The sequence below is a fragment of the Argopecten irradians genome, chromosome 6 (assembly GCF_041381155.1).
Source record: "Argopecten irradians isolate NY chromosome 6, Ai_NY, whole genome shotgun sequence".
Lineage (NCBI taxonomy): Eukaryota > Metazoa > Mollusca > Bivalvia > Pectinida > Pectinidae > Argopecten > Argopecten irradians.
Genome location: NC_091139.1, coordinates 24171724 through 24195427, shown reverse-complemented (window position 1 = coordinate 24195427; position 23704 = coordinate 24171724). Strand labels below are relative to the sequence as shown.

General features: G+C 36.0%; 1 protein-coding gene across 1 annotated transcript in view; it reads left to right on the top strand.

Annotated features, from left to right (window-relative positions):
• LOC138325399 (axotactin-like) overlaps positions 1-23114 on the top strand; it is an 88508-nt gene extending 65394 nt beyond the window's left edge. The window contains 19 exon segments of the mRNA XM_069271031.1: positions 1697-1792; positions 2102-2244; positions 3074-3325; positions 4020-4172; positions 5337-5513; positions 5884-6021; positions 6790-6946; positions 7281-7363; positions 9064-9149; positions 10082-10099; positions 12196-12346; positions 12570-12766; positions 13128-13326; positions 17307-17443; positions 17445-17559; positions 17875-17918; positions 19033-19162; positions 19398-19486; positions 20181-23114. Of these exon segments, the coding sequence (XP_069127132.1) occupies positions 1697-1792; positions 2102-2244; positions 3074-3325; positions 4020-4172; positions 5337-5513; positions 5884-6021; positions 6790-6946; positions 7281-7363; positions 9064-9149; positions 10082-10099; positions 12196-12346; positions 12570-12766; positions 13128-13326; positions 17307-17443; positions 17445-17559; positions 17875-17918; positions 19033-19162; positions 19398-19486; positions 20181-20471 (2656 nt within the window). The 3' untranslated portion in view covers positions 20472-23114.
• Positions 23115-23704: the final 590 nt, after the last annotated feature.

Below are 23704 nucleotides of genomic sequence, written 5' to 3'. Positions count from 1 at the left end.
ACTCTGGTAACAATATCTCATTTACCCCCCAAGACACATTTAGACTCTTCTGATTCAAACTCTGGTAACAATATCTCATTTACCCCCAAGACACATTTAGACTCTTCTGATTCAAACTCTGGTAACAATATCTCATTTACCCCCAAAGACACATTTAGACTCTTCTGATTCAAACTCTGTAACAATATCTCATTTACCCCCCAAAGACACATTTAGACTCTTCTGATTCAAACTCTGGTAACAATATCTCATTTACCCCCCAAAGACACATTTAGACTCTTCTGATTCAAACTCTGGTAAACAATATCTCATTTACCCCCCAAGACACATTTAGACTCTTCTGATTCAAACTCTGGTAACAATATCTCATTTACCCCCAGACACATTTAGACTCTTCTGATTCAAACTCTGGTAACAATATCTCATTTACCCCCCAAGACACATTTAGACTCTTCTGATTCAAACTCTGGTAACAATATCTCATTTACCCCCCCGAAGACACATTTAGACTCTTCTGATTCAAACTCTGGTAACAATATCTCATTTACCCCCCAAAGACACATTTAGACTCTTCTGATTCAAACTCTGGTAACAATATCTCATTTACCCCCAAAGACACATTTAGACTCTTCTGATTCAAACTCTGGTAACAATATCTCATTTACCCCCCGAAGACACATTTAGACTCTTCTGATTCAAACTCTGGTAACAATATCTCATTTACCCCCCAAGACACATTTAGACTCTTCTGATTCAAACTCTGGTAACAATATCTCATTTACCCCCAAGACACATTTAGACTCTTCTGATTCAAACTCTGGTAACAATATCTCATTTACCCCCCAAGACACATATTTAGACTCTTCTGATTCAAACTCTGGTAACAATATCTCATTTACCCCCCAAGACACATTTAGACTCTTCTGATTCAAACTCTGGTAACAATATCTCATTTACCCCCCAAGACACATTTAGACTCTTCTGATTCAAACTCTGGTAACAATATCTCATTTACCCCCCAAGACACATTTAGACTCTTCTGATTCAAACTCTGGTAACAATATCTCATTTACCCCCAAGACACATTTAGACTCTTCTGATTCAAACTCTGGTAACAATATCTCATTTACCCCCGAAGACACATTTAGACTCTTCTGATTCAAACTCTGGTAACAATATCTCATTTAACCCCAATACACATTTAGACTCTTCTGATTCAAACTCTGGTAACAATATCTCATTTACCCCCCAAGACACATTTAGACTCTTCTGATTCAAACTCTGGTAACAATATCTCATTTACCCCCCCAAGACACACTCTGGTAACAATATCTCATTTACCCCCGAAGACACATTTAGACTCTTCTGATTCAAACTCTGGTAACAATATCTCATTTACCCCCCAAGACACATTTAGACTCTTCTGATTCAAAGGTAGAAATATTGAATATTATATTTTCAGGGGTGAATAAGTTTAACAATGATGGCCTGCTTTTAAGGCTGAAGGGATGTATACAAGATCTAGGTACCTGGCAAATGTATTTTCTGTGAGAGCATGGCAACTCTAACAAGGGACATAAATCTGGATATAACCTGTCATTGTGCATGACAGGAAATCAACAACATTTCACTATATTATGAACATGGTTTACAATATATGCCCATTATAATAATTTGAATTGTCATCCTTCTACAGAGAGATGTTTGAAGAGACCCCTGGACTTGTGGGCTGTGTACGTGGCATGGTCTACAACGGCATTCATCACGATCTTACCATTGACACTGACCCCAGGTATGACCTTTAACATTTGACCTCAAATTTAAAATTTGTACCTTTTTTGGCATCAATCGGTAGTACATGTGTATGTTTATCACACTGCTTCAAAACCTTGTATAACTCAAAAACCTTGTTGATAAAATTGTCAACCACACTTTTTGCTTTAGATTTAAATTCCTGTGACTGGAAGTTCCTGGATAGGTCAAAAGTTTTTCCATTGTTCCTCAGATTTTTTTTAATAAGGTTTGATTGTACATAATGTGAACTATTTAGGTCATAACCTGTATAATTTGTCAATTATGTCACTATGTATTTTGTGTAAAGCTACCCGGAGGTAAAGCCAGGCTGCACGGCCTCCTGCTGGGCAGAGCCCTGTCAGAACGGAGCTACGTGTGTAGAGGGCTGGGGCACTTACCAGTGTAGATGTGCTAACTCCTGGGCACACATGGGCCATAGCTGTGAGATCAGTGAGTAGTAGTCGTCATTGATAAGATTTTTTCAAGATTTTATTTATTCACTCAGACACACAAAATAGTGTATAACAAGAGGTCAGACATTTTTAACAGAATGGATGCATGACAGGCAAAATGTCACATTATTTGCAGAGAAAATATGGAAAAATACATACATTTTAACATTTCATAATTGTAACTATAAATATAATAAACTTATCTACTACATAATCACAATGCTGGGTAATACAAGTGTGTTATAATAACTTGACTATTTTTTGGATGAACAAACTGACATTTATATATAGTTTCTTATAAAATATTGAGAACATTTCTTTCATTTTGTAGTAATTAGGATTTCTGTGGTAGTAATTTGGGATATATTTACTACGCAATTGGGCTACATTATGGTTGTTACACACAAATAAAAAATGGATTTAAGAGATGGTACTATACTTTTCTGAAATCTTTAATATATAAATAAGACATAATGTTGAAAAAATAGGTCACTGTGACCTATATTTTGTCCATTAATCTTCATCAAATATAAAAATATGTTTAAGCTATATATATCCTGATCTACACGTGACTGGAGCTTTAAACTGTATCACGGTAGAGCTCATCATTGTGTCTAAAAACAAGGGCACTGTGACCTATATTTTAAAATTTGGTGACCTATATAAATATAATAGAACCTCATTTAGTCTATAGGAGCATCTAGAATATATTTTGTACTACTATCAATGTGGAACTTAAATACCGGTAGCTGAATTGTCTTATTCAAATATTGTTTTTTTTTTAAATGATTTCTATGTACATTCATTTGGTATTATTTGTTTTACAGATATCAATGAAGATGCTATATCGTTCAACGGTTCAATAACATCATATCTGGAGATAGATGATAGTGATGACCTCGGCATGTTAGAGTCCACCATTATTGTAAGTTATAGGACGTCGAACCCTCGTGCTCTTCTCCTCTACATGTATGACCATCTTAACAACTTTGTACAACTCGAGGTGACAGGTCGGCGCCAGCTTCGTCTCAGTTATAACCACTTTGATGTAATCAAAGAAGGAGTTCTAGTTGTTGATGGTAAGTTCTGTTTGTTTGTTGCATCATGAATATCAAAAATCATTCAATGCAGGGTTTGAATGCAGTAGCTAATGACTGTCTTGTTAAAAATTTACTGACGGTTTGCAACTCCTACTTGCAGCATTCTGTGTATGAGAATTTCGGAATGAACTGGCCCCGATTTCTCGAAACAAAAGTGCAGACTAAGTCAAAACTTAAGTTTTTCTCTTTATGTAACTTACATGGAAATGTATGACTTAAGTCAGTTTTGGACTTCAGTTTGTTTCGAGAAATTGGGGCCTGGACTGTGCTGTTGTGGCTGTAACTTCTAATGAAAGTTTGACAAATGCTATTTTTTTAAGGCAAATAAAGGGCCTTTTGTATGATACTACATTACACAGAACAGCTATTCATTGAAAGATGAACCCACCAAATTCCACCTGTAAACTTTCAAGGCAGGATTATCACATACATCAGATCTAATAAATCTTATATGATATGATATTAACTTATCTTAATATCCAACAAACTGTAAGAAAGTCTTCTTGCCATTTCCATATGGTGAACTAAAATTGATCAATTACATGATGGCTGAGAAATCAAAATATATTTTTATAGAATAGTTGCTTATTTCGGCTCTAGAAGGTAAATTTACTACTATGAAGCTGACCTTTGACATCTGATGCCATGGTAACAGTATTCTGTTTGGTTGCAGGCGTAGCAGATGGTACTTGGAAACAGGTAGTAATCCAGTTCTTACAAGGCGGAAACCGTGGAGTTAAACTGATACTGGACGACCAACAAACCATCGTACCCTTCCGTACCCTCAAATTAAGTCAATACTCGGACCAGCCCTTTAACACGGGAGGTAAGGCTGACTTTACTTGGATCTCAATAAAACACTGGCAATCAATTAACAAAGTATTCTTGTAGCTTAGTTATAATGATCAAAACAAGGACATAGTCATTCAGATCCCCCGCCAACGGAGATATCAAAGCTGAAGTAAGTTTGATTGTGGAGACTTATGTGTATGGAAAAAACAGGAAAAAGGAAGTTGAGCTAAAGAAAGATGGTGTATAATTCAAGTAGAGCGGGGCTGCAATTGTTGAATCAGGTATACAGCCTTGACATTTATATTAGACTATATACACTAAGATGGGTGGAGTTTTGCAAAGTAACATTTACCATTTACCATGATATTTTCAGCAATGTTTCCATGGTTACGGAAAAAGTGCAAAAAATGAAAACCTAAAAATAGCAAAAGGCACTACTAGACCATAAGAACAATGTGTCCATGAAGTTTCATGGAAATATCTCTGCTGGTTTTAGAGTTATGCTCCGGAAACGATTCTTACACAAAAATCTGCCATTTTCAGCAATGTTTCCATGGTTACAGAAAAAAGTACAAAAAGTGAAAACCTTAAAATAGCAAAAGGCAATACTAGACCATAAGACCAATGTGTCTATGAAGTTTCGTGGAAATATCTCTTCTGGTTTTAGAGTTATGCTCCGGAAACGAACCTGGTACAAAAATATGATATTTTCAGCAATGTTTCCATGGTTACGGAAAAAATGCAAAAAATGAAACCTAAAAATAGCAAAAGGCACTACTAGACCATAAGACCAATGTGTGTATGAAGTTTCTTGGAAAAATGCTCCGGAAACCATTTGTACGGACGGACGGACTGAACCCATTTGTACATCCCCCGCCAACTTCGTTGGGCAGGGGATAAAAAAACTTGAATTAATGTGTTTATAAATGTGTTTGTATTGAACATTTTAATGAACAATCTATTTAAGAACAATTATGTTTCTAATAAAAAGTTTTATTTATAAATAAATCTTTATTTAACTGCATTATCATTTCAGAACAGAAAGTTTTCTTGAAAGAAATGTGACTCATTATTTGCAAGATTCAAGGCTTAAGAAATACATTGATCTTTTTTTTAAAATAAAAATATTTCTTACTTTTCTGTGAAGCTTGATATCCTTATAAAGTATTATATCTGACTTTTTAATAACTCTTTACAGAGATACGGGAAACTGTGTTTCCACTGAGAGATGCAGAGTCCTCCCCCTTTGTTCGTATGTTTGTTGGTGGCAGTTCCAGCCAAAGGACCAGTATCCCTACCCTCAATGGTTGTATGAGGGGTCTAAAGATTGGAGACAGAGTTATCTCCCTTCAGGGGTTAGCTAGATACACACCAGGTGAGGAATGACACGTTTATATTGAATGTCCTCCCTGTTAAATGGATAAGTACATTGTGTTTTCCTTGTGAACCCTGTCCTATCCTGTCCTGTACTGTCCGATCCCATGTTTCTATCTCATCCAGATTCCTGCATTGAAATATGGAGTCAGGAACATTATGCTCTGAAACATTTCTTATTGTTGTTTATTGTACATTTAATGGCATGAGAATGAACAAAACCAAAAACATTCTCTCTTCAGAGAACATTTTATTTTTGTAAAGTAATTTATGCAATAATTGATATATTGAATACCACATATGCACATAATTTCTATAATACAAAAGATCAAAGACATTAGAAACATACTTAAATTTGTATCATGTTTTAGGTGTAGAGGGAGCCTGCCACAGTGGCTGTGTAAACAAGCCCTGCCACAATGGTGGCTTCTGCTGGGAGAAGTGGGGGCTTAGTGAGTACCAGTGTGACTGTACCAACACCGCCTACGCCGGAAAACAGTGTGATATAGGTAGGTACAGATAAAACAAGGAGGAATAATCACTGTGACAAGGGAGATAATCACTGTAACAAGGAGGATAATCACTATGACAAGGGAGATAATTACTGTAACAAGGGAGATAATCACTGTCACAAGAGGGATAAACACTGTAACAAGGGGGATAATCACTATGACAAGGGGGATAATCACTGTAACAAGGGGAATAATTACTGTAACAAGGGGGTAATCACTGGGGTAATTACTGTAACAAGGGAGTAATCACTGTAACAAGGGGGATAATCACTGTAACAAGGGGGATAATCACTGTGACAAGGGGGATAATCACTGTCACAAGAGGGATAATCACTGTAACAAGGGGGATACTCACTGTAACAAGGGAGATAACCACTGTTACAAGGGGAAATATAATCACTGTAACAAGGGGGATAATCACTGTAACAAGGGAGATAATCACTGTAACAAGGGAGATAATCACAGCCTCAGCTGTTACACAGTGTGTAAAGGTTAGTTTATAGCATCAAACAACTCATCAGGATAAATCCAGATGAGCTTTATTAAAATCAGGGTAAACACGTATACAAAATGTTAGAAATAAAAATAAATGTGATTATTAAAACTGAGTTATAATAATTAAATCTATCATATTTGATTTGACAAGGAAAAAATAAAATACTGTTATTACTGCTCTCTGCATATAAGACGGGGACCCAGAGAAGGCATAAAGGTAAAAATTTGATCAAAACCTTGACTTCTTCCATGCTTGTTTACTTTATGTAGAGGCATCAGGAACATTTGATGGCCAGTCTGTGGTGGAATATATGTTCAGTCCAAATGGTCAGGCACGACGGACATACACGGAGAGGATTTCCCTCGTCTTTCAGACTAACGCTACTGGAAGCGAACCAATGGTTCTCATTGTTGTTATCAGTTCAAGGTAAGATATATTCTTAGTATAAGGTCAGTGCAAGGTTATATCTCCAAATTAAAGTCAAAGGTCAAGGTTCTGTTCTCAGCTGAAGGTTAAAGGTGATCTGTTGAGTTACGCCCCCCTTTTGTCTTTTTTAAACTGCTAGCTGCTGACATTCTGTTAATATAGAAATATGTTTTGAATATGTTAATGCTATAATGTACAATCACATTGATTCACATAATTTAGAAATGCATTTAATGCGGTCATTTTTAGTGCAGATGTTTCTTTTATGAAAAGTGTAAAAATAAGGTGTTCCCCTGAAATATGTAATATATACAGATTTTTGTCTGGTTTTTAGCCACACTGATCATGACTTTGTCACGCTCTGGATGAAACCTGACGAGGGTGTCCATGTGACCACGAGCCAAGGCCAGATTCACCGTAAGAGTACCACTGTTTTATCAATAAACACCAATAAACGTATATATTGATTCATTGGTAGTAAGCTTCAAGTTCTCTAAACGTTAAATGAAATTATATTACACTTGTTAATTACTTTCATATGATAATTAAAGATTTGAATATTTTTTTTTCTTTTAGGTATGCTCTGTTTTATCAATAAACACCAATAAACGTATATATTGATTCATTGGTAGTAAGCTTCAAGTTCTCTAAACGTTAAATGAAATGATATTACACTTGTTAATTACTTTCATATGATAATTAAAGATTTGAATATTTTTTTTTCTTTTAGGTATGCTCTTCTAGTGTTTAGCCCACCATCATCAGATGGTGGGCTATTCAAATCGCCTTTCGTCCCTGGTTCGTCGTCCGCCCTTCTGTCCTTCCGTCCGTGTGTCCGTTCCTCCGTCCGCCATTAACAATTCTTGTTACCTCTATTTCTCAGAAAGTACAAAAGGGATCATTTTCAAATTTCAAATGTAGGTTCCCCTAGGGCCCTAGTTGTGCATATTGCATTGTGGGAACAATCAGTCAACAAGATGGCCACCAGGTGGCCATCTTGGATGTTGATAGTTGAAGATTGTTACAGCTGTTTATCAGTAAGTACTGAAGGGATCTTTATCAAATTTCATATGTAGGTTCCCTTAGGACCCTAGTCACGCATATTTTATTTTGGGACCGATCGTTGAACAAAATGGCCGCCAGGCAGCTATCTTGGATTTTGATAGTTGAAGTTTGTTACCGCTATTTCTCAGAAAGTACTGAAGGGATATTTCTCCTATTTTATAGGTAGGTTCCCCTTAGCCCTTAGTTGTGCAAATTGCATTTTTGGACTGATCAGCCAACAAGATGGCCGACAGCCCTTCATCTTGGATTTTGATAATTGAAGTTTGTTACTGATATTTCTCATCAAGTAGTGAAGGGATCATTCTCAAATTTCACATGTAGGTTCCCTTAGGGCTCTAGTTGTGCATATTGCATTTTGGGACTTATAGGTCAACAAGATGGCCACCTGGCAGCCATCTTTGATTTTAATAGTTAGAGTTTGTTACTGGTATTTCTCTGAAAGTACAGAAGGGATCTATCTCAAATTTCATATCTAGGTTCACCTTGGGCCCTAGTTTTGCATATTGCATTTTGTTACTGATGGGTCAACAAGGTGGTCGACCAGCCACCATCTGAGATTTTGATACTGCTATTTGTCAGAAATTATTGAAGGGATATCTCAAATTTCATGCATATGTTCCCCTTGGGCCCTAGTTGTGCATAGTACCTTTGGGACTGATCTGTCAACAAGATGGCCAAGAACCCGCCATCTTGGATTTCAACACTGTTTCTCAGAAAATAATGAAGGGATCTGTCTTAAATTTCATATGTACAAATTTAGTATATTTGAAAAAGTTTGAAAAGCAGGGAAAAGATCCCTCTTTCCATTGTCAGACATAGATCATTCTTTGGTGGGTGCCAAGATCCCTCTGGGATCTCTTATTTATTTGGATATTTATAAAGGTTATGCTAAGATACAAAATGAAATTCAAGGAAAAACAAAATAAAAGAACATAGCAAAAAATCAGAGCCTAAACTCCAAATAAATTCAATGAAAAACAGAATTGAAAAACAATCCATAGATTTGTATTGTTCTTGAAGATTGAAGTGTATGTTTGACATTTCATCTACAGATGGATTGAGTTTGGCAGGAAATTTTGCAGACGGTCAGCCTCATACCCTGGTATATGAACATTCAAACTCAGAAATGTCACTAAAAGTAAGTGTCACAAAGGATCCTGTGTCTTCCTGATGTTATGTACACATGTTTTACCAAATAGTAGCAGACGCTTTTCTCTTGATTTGAATGTCAAGCTTCACAAATAGGCAGTTGTCAACCTAGATGCTTTTTGAAGTAGTTGATGCATAGATCTAAAAAGAAATAGAACTAGTAAACAAAGCAATACCACATTTTCTTTGAAAGATTTGGATACCAGTAATTTACAAATAGATGCTTTTTGAAGTAGTTGATGCATAGATCTAAAAAGAAATAGAATTAGTAAACAAAACAATACCACATTTTCTTTTAAAAGATTTGGATACCAGTAAGTTACAATGACTATTCTGTGTATAACAGAACTTTTTGAACTTTTGATATTGTATTTGGTAAACAATACATGGTTTGTGTTTGCTGTGAAAGGATTATCTTGTATATGTTCATGCATTTTGGTTTAAGTAACTTGCTTGTAAAGAAATGTGATGGGTTATTCTAAAACTTTGCTTTTAGATTTTCTTTTTCTAATTTAGAGTCTGAAATGAATCAGTGCATATAAATGCTAAAAAAACTAGAAAATATTTTAATCCATAATTATATTAAGTTTTGAATTTAGATTGAATTATGCTCTGTATATCAAAATTATTATTGATATTTAGTAAAGATGAAATACCTTAACAGAATTTACAGACAAGTTTAGGGATATGGAAATTTCTTTAAAAAAACTGATTCTACACAATATGCGTGAGTAGTGCTTCTGAAAGAATATTTTATGGTTTTGTGATGCGGTTTCAATTCCTGTACTGAGAAGAGGTCATGTTGGGAATTTTGCACATATCTTGTGACAATTAAGTGTGATTTCGAGTACAAGCGTACTGTAAACTACAAAGTGAGTAATTATGGTCTGAGAATGTTCATGATGGAATATTTACATACAGGTACACGGGACATCAAATGTGAGTACACATGCACCAATGGCATGTGACTATGTTATGTGTACACATCACACCTGCTGCTTCTATATAAAATATATCTGTATCACAATGAGAAATGTTACTGGGAGGTGTCGTCTGCTTAACGTGACATCCCCACCCCTCCCTGCTCTCTCTCTTTGTTTCCACTAATTGTCCAAAGTTCTATTTATAAATATGGCTTTGTGATCTTTCTTCCCAAATGGCTTTATTGTTTGACAGACATTATCTCTCTCTTTATATGGGCTTTTCTCCCAAATTATATTTGACTGTTTTGGAGTTCCTAGATTCATATTTATATTGAAATTACAAAATATATTAGATACTTTCTTGATTGTGTTCAATGATTTAATTTGCTGTGAAATTTCCAAATATTGTCAGATAATCTGTAAAATTGATATTGTGCGATGGTCAGTGCTGGTCAAAGTTATTGCTTTATTCTGTCAATCTATGTTGATGGTGTCAGTTAAGTACAAACGTACTTGTCCATCTCGTTAAGTCTGTGTTCTGTGCATACATGTATATTATGCCATATACAACAACTGGAAGGCTATGTTATACAGCTTAACTGTTTTACCACAGTTAGGTTATATAAGGGCACGTAATATGGTATTGGGTAACACGATTCGCACTTGCTCTAAATAGCATATTTCATCAATACAAATGTATTAGAAATATTAAGTGAAATATTCAAGTGATTTTAATCTTGTTCTTTAACTAATCCCGAGAATGTTCTATACATATATGATAAAGAGATTGCTTTCTCCACTCTTATTTCTCATTTTCTCCCACTCGTATGAACTCATATACTATGTTATAATTCGATTTTTGCATGTTACAGAGTTATGTGCCCTTGTGGGTAGGTATTGATTGTGACATCATGTGTTTGTGAGCATAACATCATACATTTTTGAGAAAACAATGTGAATTTTACTCACAAAATGATGATGTCACAATGGATATCTACCTGCAAGGGAGGCAAATCTGTAATACATAAAGGCATAATAGTTCACATTGCTATTCCTGATCCTTTTAAAGCATGATAGGAAAAAAATTCTTCTGATACCAGGCCTGTAGCATGAGGTATGTGGCATCCAACGAGAGAAATTCACAATTTCTGTGTAATTGAAACTTTTGTAAAGGAAATTTAACACACTTTGCATGTATCATGAATGTAGACTTATACTGATGTAACAAAGTATTCTTTTTAACTAACTTTAAACACCTAATTTACAGTAGAATACAGACAGAATGTAGGTACATAGTCTTGACTTATCTCCTCCTAGGAGTTATCTCCCCTTCCAGGGTTAATCTTTTCTTTTTAATTTTCTCCCCCTTAAGGACTTTTCCAACGAGACTCACTTTTATCACTTGTCATGATACTTAGATAATAAAATAATTATCATAATTATCCATGCACCTTATATTCACCTGTATCTTAGTACTTAATTTAAAAAAAAAATTACCACAAATTATCTTAATTAATTTCACATTTAATTGGCAGTTTAAATTGTTTCATAATGGTTAATCAACAGGTCATTGCCCCCTAGTATAAGCTTTTGTTAAAAGACAGTTACTTGAAATTATGACCTTCAATGTCCTATATATGATCTTTAATTGACCTTTAGCTGACCTTGAGCAAATCATCAATGACCTCATTACTGTGAATACTTGGAGCTAGGACATCACTCATGCACATATTGAAATATATGAAGCCACATTGGAATTTCTATAAATCTTAGTCTGCACAGTATATGATGCCATTGTTTCAGAGAATAAGGTTATGTTGGATAGGCAAATAATAAATATTGCTTTGCATGCCACCACAAATTACACATTGCATTATGTTCCCAGCATTTTAGGTTTTCAATATTATATGTAAAATGTTTTTTTGCTCTACAAGAAAACAGACTAAAAAGAATTTCTTTCTAGACAATCAAGAAAAAGAACTGCTAGTAGTTTTATTCGGCCTAAATTTATCCATTTTGGGATACACTGTCTGTTGAAGTTTAAAGAACTCATAATGTCAATGAAGATGTATACCAAGGGAGGCAACTTTAAGATTTTGTTAATTGATATAGGTTGATGTGGTAGCCAAGGAGACAGTTCCGGTGTCAGATAACCCTCTCCAGGTGCTGGATACTATCCTGGTGGGCGGATTCACTCAAACCAGTGTGTACAACAATTTCAGTTATAGACACATATACCATAACTTCACGGGATGTTTGTCCGGTAAGTGTTGATTTTCATGCATCTGCCAGGTTTAATGTTACCCATGTCAGTCCTATCTTGTCCTTTCTTGTCCAGTTTTTATATGGAGTTGGTTACAAACACCACATAAATGACACTTTAAAATGCTACAGGATTATTTACGAAAATTAGCCCCATGAATGAGTTCCGAACAGTAAATCCCGGAATTTACACTATCCATTGTATACCCATGTAACTGTTACAGTGGTAAGGTTTGAGCCGGTGGCAGGGGAAAAGATGTACCTACAACAGCCACTGAAGTCCTTACGGGACAACATCAACAGTTCCATTGTTATCCACGGTAACAAAGTGGGTCCGTGTTCATCACCAATAGCCATCGATCTACAACACGACGCCACTACCACGACAACTAACCCAACAACAGCAAACAGTGGCATACAGGTGAGACTTTTGTTCTGTAGGTCTGACAGGGTATCACTAATTTGATTCAGCATAGTAACTTTGAAGACAAATAGTTTAGAATGCAAACTTAATCATAAGTTGTGTAATTCTAATGAAGGGGACATTTTTTATGAATCTATTGCCAAGATTTTCACAAATATTCACAAATTTTCACACTTTGTTCTCTAAGTTATATTTCTAAGTTAAAATGTCTGTATGGGATTAAATTTTCTGTAATTATGAAAAATGAACACAATAAAATCTTAACAAGAAGACAAAATGAAACAGAATTTGTATCAGAGGCCGAGATGAGTCTGGCTATGTATCTTCTGATGAACTTTCCTGTTTATCTTTTCATCAGAATCTTATAATGCCACCATGGAACCCAGGACCAGCTGAGACGATTTTCCTGAACCCTCCCAAACCCAAGACATCAAGTACTACCCCAGCTCCTACCACCCCGGTAACGGTGTCTACAACCATGGCAACCACGCCACTGGCCAATCTTACTCGTCCAAGACCTGTCCTCGAATCTAGATTCATGAATGATGAAACGATCGGTAAGCACATATATGTAGGTCAGAATGTCTTAGAGATGTCTAGTACAGACTTTAAAAGATATTCTAAAGCATTTTAAATAATTTAAAGTTTATAATTTGATGAAATATGTTTTGTCTTGTTGGGTGCCTGATTGGTACCATAAAAACTGGTATAATTTGGGCACCAGTGTAATTTGCGCAGGTACAGTGTACTTTTTAGGGCTGAAAATGTTGAAAAAAATCTACTATCAGTATATTTTGCGCATCAAAAAAATTGGAAAAAAACGATGTCCAGGGAGTCCCAAAATCGATGTATGAAGGTGACAATTTCAATACAAAATATTCCCCATAAATGCTTTGTTTTTACAATCTTTAATACCTTTTATCATATAAATAGGTTACCATAAACAGAGCAGTACCTCGACATTCATAGATCATCAGCCCCTCAGCATGGACAGATTTTTTCCCAATAAAATTTTTAAATCGCCACTATCAATGTATTTTGCGCACCCCCAACTTCAGATTTTATTTTTGCACAGAAAAATTGCGCAAATTACAAAAGTTCTTACGGTACTTAATTCCATATCAGTTGTGTTTGGTCGGTGCGGAAAGGAGATGTAGTCTTTGGCTTTGGTCTGTAATGAGGCTTATTATTATTTTTATTTTTTTTATTGTAATGAGGCTTTGTATCATGTTGCCTGCTAAATATATTGTCCCATGGTTGTATTTTCTTTTAAGTGCTAGGGCATTTCGTCTAAGAAACATTTTTTTTTTATAAACTTATTTTATCAATATTTTAGGAAGCGGGCCCAGTTGATCTCTTATTCACACTGTTGGAGGTTACAGACCTTGTGGACCTCTTCCTTACATTATCTTTGCTATATTTCAGTGATCCTGTTGGAGGATACAGAACTTGTGGACCTCTTCCTTACATTATATTCGCTATATTTTGGTGATCCTGTTGGTGGATACAGACCTTGTGGACCTCTTCCTTACATTATATTTGCTATATTTCAGTGATCCTGTTGGAGGGTACAGGCCTTGTGGACCTCTTCCTTACATTATATTTGCTATATTTCAGTGATCCTGTTGGAGGATACAGACCTTGTGGACCTCTTCCTTACACTATATTTGCTATATTTCAGTGATCCTATTGGAGGATACAGGCCTTTTGGACCTCTTCCTTACATTATTAGGGCCCCGCATCGAGATGCGGGTGCCCTATAGTAATAGGTTGTCCGTCTGTCTGTCCGTCCGTCCGTCTGTCCGTTTTTTTTCTTTTGGACATTAATGATGGAAGGGAGTGGAGTATTTTCCCCATATTTTACATGATGATTCCCCATCCATCCTAGATCTGCTTGGTAATTTTTCAGGCTGAAATTAAATTAAAAAATCGGCCATCTTGGATTTTAACATTTAAAAAAATCACAATGTTGTTGCTCTTAACTGATAAACATTTTGTTATAACATTATGATGCAAAGTTGTTCAGAATTAAACAAGGAGTTGACTGTCCAAAGGTAAGGTCATGGGCCAAGGTTACTAAGGCAAAGGTCAAGGTCAAATTTATTTGAGTTAATTGTATGCTCTTAATGTAATGTTAGCTTGGAATCAGGATTCAAGTTAAATACTTGAAAGACTTTTTCCAAAGAATTATAATAATGTGCCATCATCGGTTTCCCAATTAATGTTGACATTAATTATTTATTAGCAACAAATAGCTAACACGGAAGAATTCGTTGTCAAAATACTACTTTTCCACTTAAGCACGTCAGACACATAGCGGGGCCCTTTCTGACGTGTCAGTGTTCTAGTATTCGCTATATTTCGGTGATCCTGTTGGTGGATACAGACCTTGTGGACCTCTTCCTTACATTATATTTGCTATATTTCAGTGATTCTGTAGGCGGATACAAACCTTTTGGACCTCTTCCTTACACTATATTTGCTATATTTCAGTGGTGCTGTTGGAGGATACAGGCCTTGTGGACCTCTTCCTTACATTATATTTGCTATATTTCAGTGATCTAGATACAGACCTTGAGGACCTCTTCCTTACATTATATTTGCTATATTTCAGTGATCCTTGGAGGATACAGACCTTGTGGACCTCTTCCTTAAAATTCATATTTCGCTATATTTGTTCCTATGAGGATACAGACCTTGTGGACCTCTTCCTTACATTATATTTGCTATATTTCAGTGATCCTGTAGGAGGATACAGACCTTGTGGACCTCTTCCTATATTTCAGTGATAGGATACAGACCTACCTCTTCCTTATGCTATATTTCAGTGATCCTATTGGAGGATACAGACCTTGTGGACCTCTCTTCCTTATATTATATTTGCTATATTTCAGTGATCCTATTGGAGGATACAGACCTTGTGGACCTCTTCCTTATATTATATTTGCTATATTTCAGTGATCCTATTGGAGGATACAGACCTTGTGGACCTCTTCCTTATATTATATTTGCTATATTTCAGTGATCCTATTGGAGGATACAGACCTTGTGGACCTCTTCCTTACATTATATTTGCTATATTTCAGTGATCCTGTAGGAGGATACAGACCTTGTGGACCTCTTCCTTATATTATATTTGCTATATTTCAGTGATCCTGTTGGAGGATACAGACCTTGTGGACCTCTTCCTTATATTATATTTGCTATATTTCAGTGATCCTGTTGGAGGATACAGACCTTGTGGACCTCTTCCTTATATTATATTTGCTATATTTCAGTGATCCTATTGGAGGATACAGACCTTGTGGACCTCTTCCTTATATTATATTTGCTATATTTCAGTGATCCTGTTGGAGGATACAGACCTTGTGGACCTCTTCCTTATATTATATTTGCTATATTTCAGTGATCCTGTTGGAGGATACAGACCTTGTGGACCTCTTCCTTATATTATATTTGCTATATTTCAGTGATCCTGTTGGAGGATACAGACCTTGTGGACCTCTTCCTTATATTATCCTGTTGGAGGATACAGACCTTGTGGACCTCTTCCTTATATTATATTTGCTATATTTCAGTGATCCTGTTGGAGGATACAGACCTTGTGGACCTCTTCCTTATATTATATTTGCTATATTTCAGTGATCCTGTTGGAGGATACAGACCTTGTGGACCTCTTCCTTATATTATATTTGCTATATTTCAGTGATCCTGTTGGAGGATACAGACCTTGTGGACCTCTTCCTTATATTATATTTGCTATATTTCAGTGATCCTGTTGGAGGATACAGACCTTGTGGACCTCTTCCTTATATTATATTTGCTATATTTCAGTGATCCTGTTGGAGGATACAGACCTTGTGGACCTCTTCCTTATATTATATTTGCTATATTTCAGTGATCCTGTTGGAGGATACAGACCTTGTGGACCTCTTCCTTATATTATATTTGCTATATTTCAGTGATCCTGTTGGAGGATACAGACCTTGTGGACCTCTTCCTTACATTATATTTGCTATATTTCAGTGACCCTGTTTGAGGATACAGACCTTGTGGACCTCTTCCTTACATTATATTTGCTATATTTCAGTGACCCTGTTGGAGGATACAGACCTTGTGGACCTCTTCCTTATATTATATTTGCTATATTTCAGTGATCCTGTTGGAGGATACAGACCTTGTGGACCTCTTCCTTATATTATATTTGCTATATTTCAGTGATCCTATTGGAGGATACAGACCTTGTGGACCTCTTCCTTATATTATATTTGCTATATTTCAGTGATCCTATTGGAGGATACAGACCTTGTGGACCTCTTCCTTATATTATATTTGCTATATTTCAGTGATCCTATTGGAGGATACAGACCTTGTGGACCTCTTCCTTATATTATATTTGCTATATTTCAGTGATCCTGTTGGAGGATACAGACCTTGTGGACCTCTTCCTTATATTATATTTGCTATATTTCAGTGATCCTGTTGGAGGATACAGACCTTGTGGACCTCTTCCTTATATTATATTGCTATATTTCAGTGATCCTGATGTGTGTCATCGTGTTTATCTTTCTCATCACCATCATCATCACGCTCATCTTGTGGGAGGTTCAAGAAAAAGAAAGGCTATCGCTTCAAACAAAAGGAAGATTACGAGATGAAACAGCCTCTGAACCACACATCGGGCTCGAGTCCACTGGTCAGCCCTGCGGCCAGTGCTCCGGTCAGTCCAGACCTCAAGGACCATCTGGCCAGACTGGACGAGTTCTCCATGGTGTCTGCAACGCTGGGACGTAAGTATGACAATGTTACTGATATATAATATAGATATTGATAGGTTGGTAGGAGTTACTTCCCCTGTTTTCTTTGGATGATATGCTGTACATGTACTAATTTTAGCACCTCTATAATATACCTATGACACAATTGATCACATATATATCTTAATCTTCGTATAAACAATTGTCTTATAATAAAGTGTAAATCATCAAGTAGTACATTTTAAGTGTTGAAGCAAGGGAATAGCTTAATTAGAAACAGAAACAGGAAAATGTCTTCTATTAATTACTGTACATAAATTGTCTTTCTCATCCTCATTCTCTTTCCAGCATCCATGCGACGACATGAGAATGGACTACGGTCTGGACTGGAGGTAGGTTTTCCTGAATTAACAACCCAGTATCTATAATTTGATATGCTGGGATTGATTCTACATCTGAATATCCTATTTTAACTATCTCCTTGTAGTCAAGTTATCACACAAATTGTTGACATAATCATATTGGATGTTGAGTGATATTATTGCGACCAGTCCATCGTCCTATGCTCAGTCGACTTTCCACGCTGTAAGTTGACTTGGCGACACAACTATCTCAACAAGTCATGTTATAACTCGACTTGCTTACATAATTATCTTGGCAAAGTCAAGTTACCATAACACAATCTAAAATAATATAGGGTACATTGCCTTACAGTTCTAGTTATTAACAGAATTCAAGAATGAAATTTTTCTCCAGTTGGCAGATGTAATCATTTCTGACCAATATACCCATGGATACAAACATCCCATATTATGTGTTAGTTCTTAGTAAGAGGACCAAATATCAGCTTTTTTCTATGGTGTCCTAATTCTATTTTTGACACAAATATGTCTATATATTACAGTGGCTGATTTTTCGCCCCGAACAGAAGAGAATTAAGAAACCTTAAATTTCGTCTTTTCGCCCCGAAAAGATGAAATTTAACAAATTGAAATTTCTTCTTTTCGTGGCGAAAAGACGAAAACTCAAACACGAAAAGACGAAAGTGATCCACGCTAATTAGCGACTATCATTCTCGTCTTTTCGCCTTCAAAAATCTCGTCTTTTCGTCTTTTCGCCACGAAAAGACGAAAATTAACAAACCTTAAATTTCGTCTTTTCGTTTTTTTGCCCCGAAAAGACGAAAATTAACAAACCTTTCGGGGCAAAAAGACGAAAAGACGAGAATTAAGATATTTAATTTTCGTCGTTTCGGGGCGAAAAGACGAAATGGCATAAATCAGCCACCGTAATATATTCAAGTTTACAGTTTCATAATGACATTTTCTAATCTGTTAAATAAAAACATAATAAAATGGATGTTTGTTCGATGTATATAATGTTGGTATGATCGTAGTTTGAATGTTACAATAATAAATTCTAATAAATAATTATAATTGCAGAATAACATGTGAGTGAGCAGACATCTGAATCAAATTTTAAGCATTTTTTGTATTTCTGTTACAGCCATTGATAAGCCATGAACCTGATCAACCAGAATATACTATGCAAACGTTTTTCAATAAGAAGAAAAATCGTCCTGCCTCCTCTATCTCTGAGGTGCTGGAAGAAATGGAAAGACAGCGTAGAAGTAGAGGTACGTACAGAAAATTAAAGGAAATTGTAGTTTATGCTGTAAAAATCATATAAAAAGTTTACTGATGGTATTTTTGTAACTATACAGATATGACCAAACATACATAGTGTTTGAATGAACTTCATGATGGAACTTTTAATACCTTCAATTGCATGTGATATTTGGTATAGAATTTAAAATTATTCTCACATATTATTTTATTATGATTTGTCTGAATTAATCAATGCTGTTTCAGACCCAGATACTGGCCGTAGTGTAGGGGCTAGTCCACAAGAGGAGGGACCTCAAGATTGGGAAGTAGCGGAGGATCAACCTGTCAAACAGGTATGTATACAGTCTAAAATACTCAATCAGTCAGATCATGGATCCCTAGGGGGGGATCTGAATATTTTGGGTGGGGGTGTTAGGAGCTAGTCCCCAAGAGGAGTGACCTCAGGATTGGGAGGTACCGGGGAATCAACCTGTTAAACAGGTATGTATACAGTCTAAAATACTCAATCAGTCAGATCATAGATCCCTGGGGGTGGGATTGTTAAGGGCTAGTTCACAAGAGAAAGGACCTCAGAATTTGGAGGTACCAGGGGATCAGCCTGTTAAACAGGTATGTATATATATACAGTGTAAAAATATTTAGTCAGATCATGGATCCCTGGGGGTGGGGGTGTTAGGGGGCTAGTTCACAAGAGGAGGGACCTCAAGATTGGGAACTAGCGTAGGATCAACCTGTTAAACAGGTATGTATACAGTCTTAAATACGCAATCAGAACATGGATCCCTGGGGGTGGGGATGCAAAGACTAGTCCACAAGAACACTCACTCAATACACGCTCTTCAACATATGATCGACATATAAAGTTAGCAACAGGTGGATTCATGTAGGTGGTAATCATGTCATTTAACTAGTGCTGTTAGAGGACTAATATGTGTCTGTGAGGTGGGACTAACCATTCACACTGATGTCATGTAGCTGTGTTAACCAATGTACTTTGTGATTGAGATTCTTTTGCATGTTTTGCAGTTTGATGAACCAGAAACAAATGGACGAGATACAGAAAGTGATCACTTACTGACGGACGTTCCGATCCTCCATCATACCGCAGACAGTGGATATGAGGCGGAATCACGTCCACAAACAAATACACCTTCACCACCTTCTCCGCAAAAATCGTATTTAGACGAGTCAATTACGTCGCCACCATCTCCAAAATCGTACCTGTATGAGCTGGCTGGGTTTACTGGTAGTGAAGCTCCGAACTGTGCCTCGACACCGCGTAAAAATTCCACAGACTCTCCAGTGGTCATAACGTAAAACGTCATGTTATCTCGTAATGAATTCCTATTACACTGCCACAAAGTGTTCCAGTAGCACAGATTCCAAAGATGTTTATATCGTTAACACGTAACATATTTTTATCAAAAGACAATGTATTGAGATGAAACTGAGATGTTAAATTATTGAGGTATTTAATATTTTACAAGTGAGAAGAAATATAAAACTATTGGATGTAATTATACATGAATATGATGACTTATTATGTATCATTATAAATATGTGTAACAATGTCTTATAAGCATTATGTTAGTGCTAACTTAATGAATCGTAACTTTGTGCAATACATGCATTCCACAGCTGTGTGGCTCAACACTGTTATTTACACACACCTCCTCTGTCAGACAATACTGACCTCCATTAATTCGTTTTGTAAGGGTATTTTCCACAATGAGACGGGGGCTTGGGATTGTTATGAATTCAAATCCATGGGTCGTTTAAAAATGTTAGATAAGTTAAATTTTCCTTTAGTTTATAAGTTACCAAAAATTGAATTCTTGAGATTATTGGACTATTTGGTAAAAAGTTTAATCTTTTAATCAGTTACATGTATCATATCAAATATAATAATAAGAACCATGAAAGGGGAATTGGAGTCAAGATCTTGTGCGACAGATAATCTCGTGGAAGAATGCATTTATTTGATATTGACAATTGATGTATAAAGTAGTCTCTTACATGTATAAGATATAATAATTATATATATACATGTATTTAAAAGAACCTCAATAGTGATTTTATTTACTGCAAAAATCCTGCATATAACTGCCTTTCCATCGTGATTCTTCACACTGTTACTCTATGTTTATAGATCTGTCTGTACACAGCTAGTAGTGTTCCCATTCCCTTCTGTTCTGAACTGTGTGTTGATGCCGCCTTAATTCATCAGTTCCTTACAAACCTACCTCCATTTAGTGCACTTTTTATACCTACTTCATAAGGACTTGGTACAGACCCATTGCATATAATACAACACACATTCAAAAGTGTGTGCTATTTGTGCCAAGCCCCTGTGATTATGTATCAGATCTGATCTATCTTGCTTTCACTGTCAAATCTAGGAACAAACTCATCACATATGTAGTGTTTTTGGTAGCATCCTGTTATACTATATAATGTTATCCATTGACTGTTGTGGTTCGGACACCAGACAAATCTTGTCCCTGCCTGGAACTTGGTTTGCAGAGAACAAAGATGAAATTTTAACAATTAATGCTCCCGCTACACCAGACATACACCAGAATGCCGGGTCAGAGGACACTTGGATGGAGTGTCTTTGTTGCGAAATTAGGTCATGAAGATTCTTTGAATAGTACATTTTTAACGTAGATGAGAACCATTGTGGCTTGGAACCTGCCTTTGACACGTTATCTGACACATTTAAACCAAGAGCTATTGTTTTGCTCTTGGTCACTCTATTTCCAGATGTTGTTGTTGCTTTATATGATGTGTTTGTGGTGTGAAATGAGGCCAAGCCTTTCTGTAATGTTCATGTCTGAACGTATTAGTGTTCAACACCTCCTGTGATCACCTTTGTAATTGGAGAAATGAACCTAGGTGTGTGAACTAGGGACGTAAGCTGAACCTGTCTCTAATGAACCAGGTCATTTAGTACTGAATCTATATAGCCTTTGAAATGTGTGACTTTTACTGAACCACATCTAATGAGACTTGGTTACTTTATACTGAACCAGACGCCAGGATCATGTGAACCTCGTATTTATAGTAATGGTAGCTGGTACCTTTGTCTTGTGAACAAGTTTACTTTCTCACAATTAACAACTTATGTTTACATAGTCACCACAATGTTAACGGTCATCTTTGTAACTTTTCCCTAAAATCAAAATAGATCTTAAATTACCGAGAATCAAAATGTGATGGTCTTAAACAAGCATTGGGAGAAACTGTTTGAGATTTCAGACATGAACTCGAGGTGAAGGATCAGTTAATTCTTTGGAAATGTATTTATTTTGCTTTGGTATTTATGTAACTTGTTTTTCACCCCATTAAAATATTTGATATTTTTGTGCTATTTATGATTGATTTTAGTGAGCTGTGTACCATGTACAGTTTAACTCCTTCATCCCTGAAGACTAATTTAGGCTCTTCTAAATCAAAGGCTAGACCAATCCATTACGAAATTTCAGGGGTGAATGAGATAAAAATAAAATAGTTGTCTCCCTTTAGGGGTTAATGAGCTGTGAAGGTTGAGATAAATAAAAATTGATGTCTTCAATAGCTGTTAAGATATGATCCTCGAGAGTGAACAGTAAGAAAACAGTGTAGACATTGGGGCATACTATTCCTACAGACAAGTCTTGATATAGGAATTATTCTATAGGCACTTACGTTACATTTGTTTGAAAAATTACAATTAATTTGCAATATATTTTTTGTTGTTGATATTTTTGTTCCCTTTTACATTTTGTCACACATTATTGGCATGCGATCTTTGTTTCCCTATGTCTATGTGTGCACGGTAGCGTGGTACGGAGGTGTGAAACATCTCCGTAACACAGAACTATATACAGAACTCTATCTATGCCAGTCATAAATGTATGTTTCAATCGTTGTAGATTTTTTTTCTATTGATGTAATAAAACATTAAAATCATAAAAAAAGCTTTTGCCTTTATCATTGATATTTACAGTCAAAACTGTATATAAAGACTTAGCAAGAGATAAGTGGTCTTCATACAAAGATCAAATTGTGTCATAATTAGATCTTAAGAACCCTAGGAAAGTGATCAACGCGGATGATAAAACTGGTTATCATCAACAACAGGGATGATAAATATGGTCATCACCAACAGGGATGGTAAATATGGTTATCAACAACAGGGATGATAAATATGGTCATCAACAACAGGGATGATAAATATGGTCATCAACAACAGGGATGATAAATATGGTCATCAACAACAGGGATGATAAATATGGTCATCAACAACAGGCATGATAAATATGGTCATCAACAACAAGGATGGTAAATATGGTCATTAACAACAGGGATGATAAATATGGTCATCATCAACAACAGGGATGATAAATATGGTCATCAACAACAGGGATGATAAATATGGTCATCACCAACAGGGATGAGAAATATGGTCATCAACAACAGGAATGATAAATATGGTCATCAACAACAGGGATGATAAATATGGTCATCAACAACAGGGATGATAAATATGGTCATCAACAACAGGGATG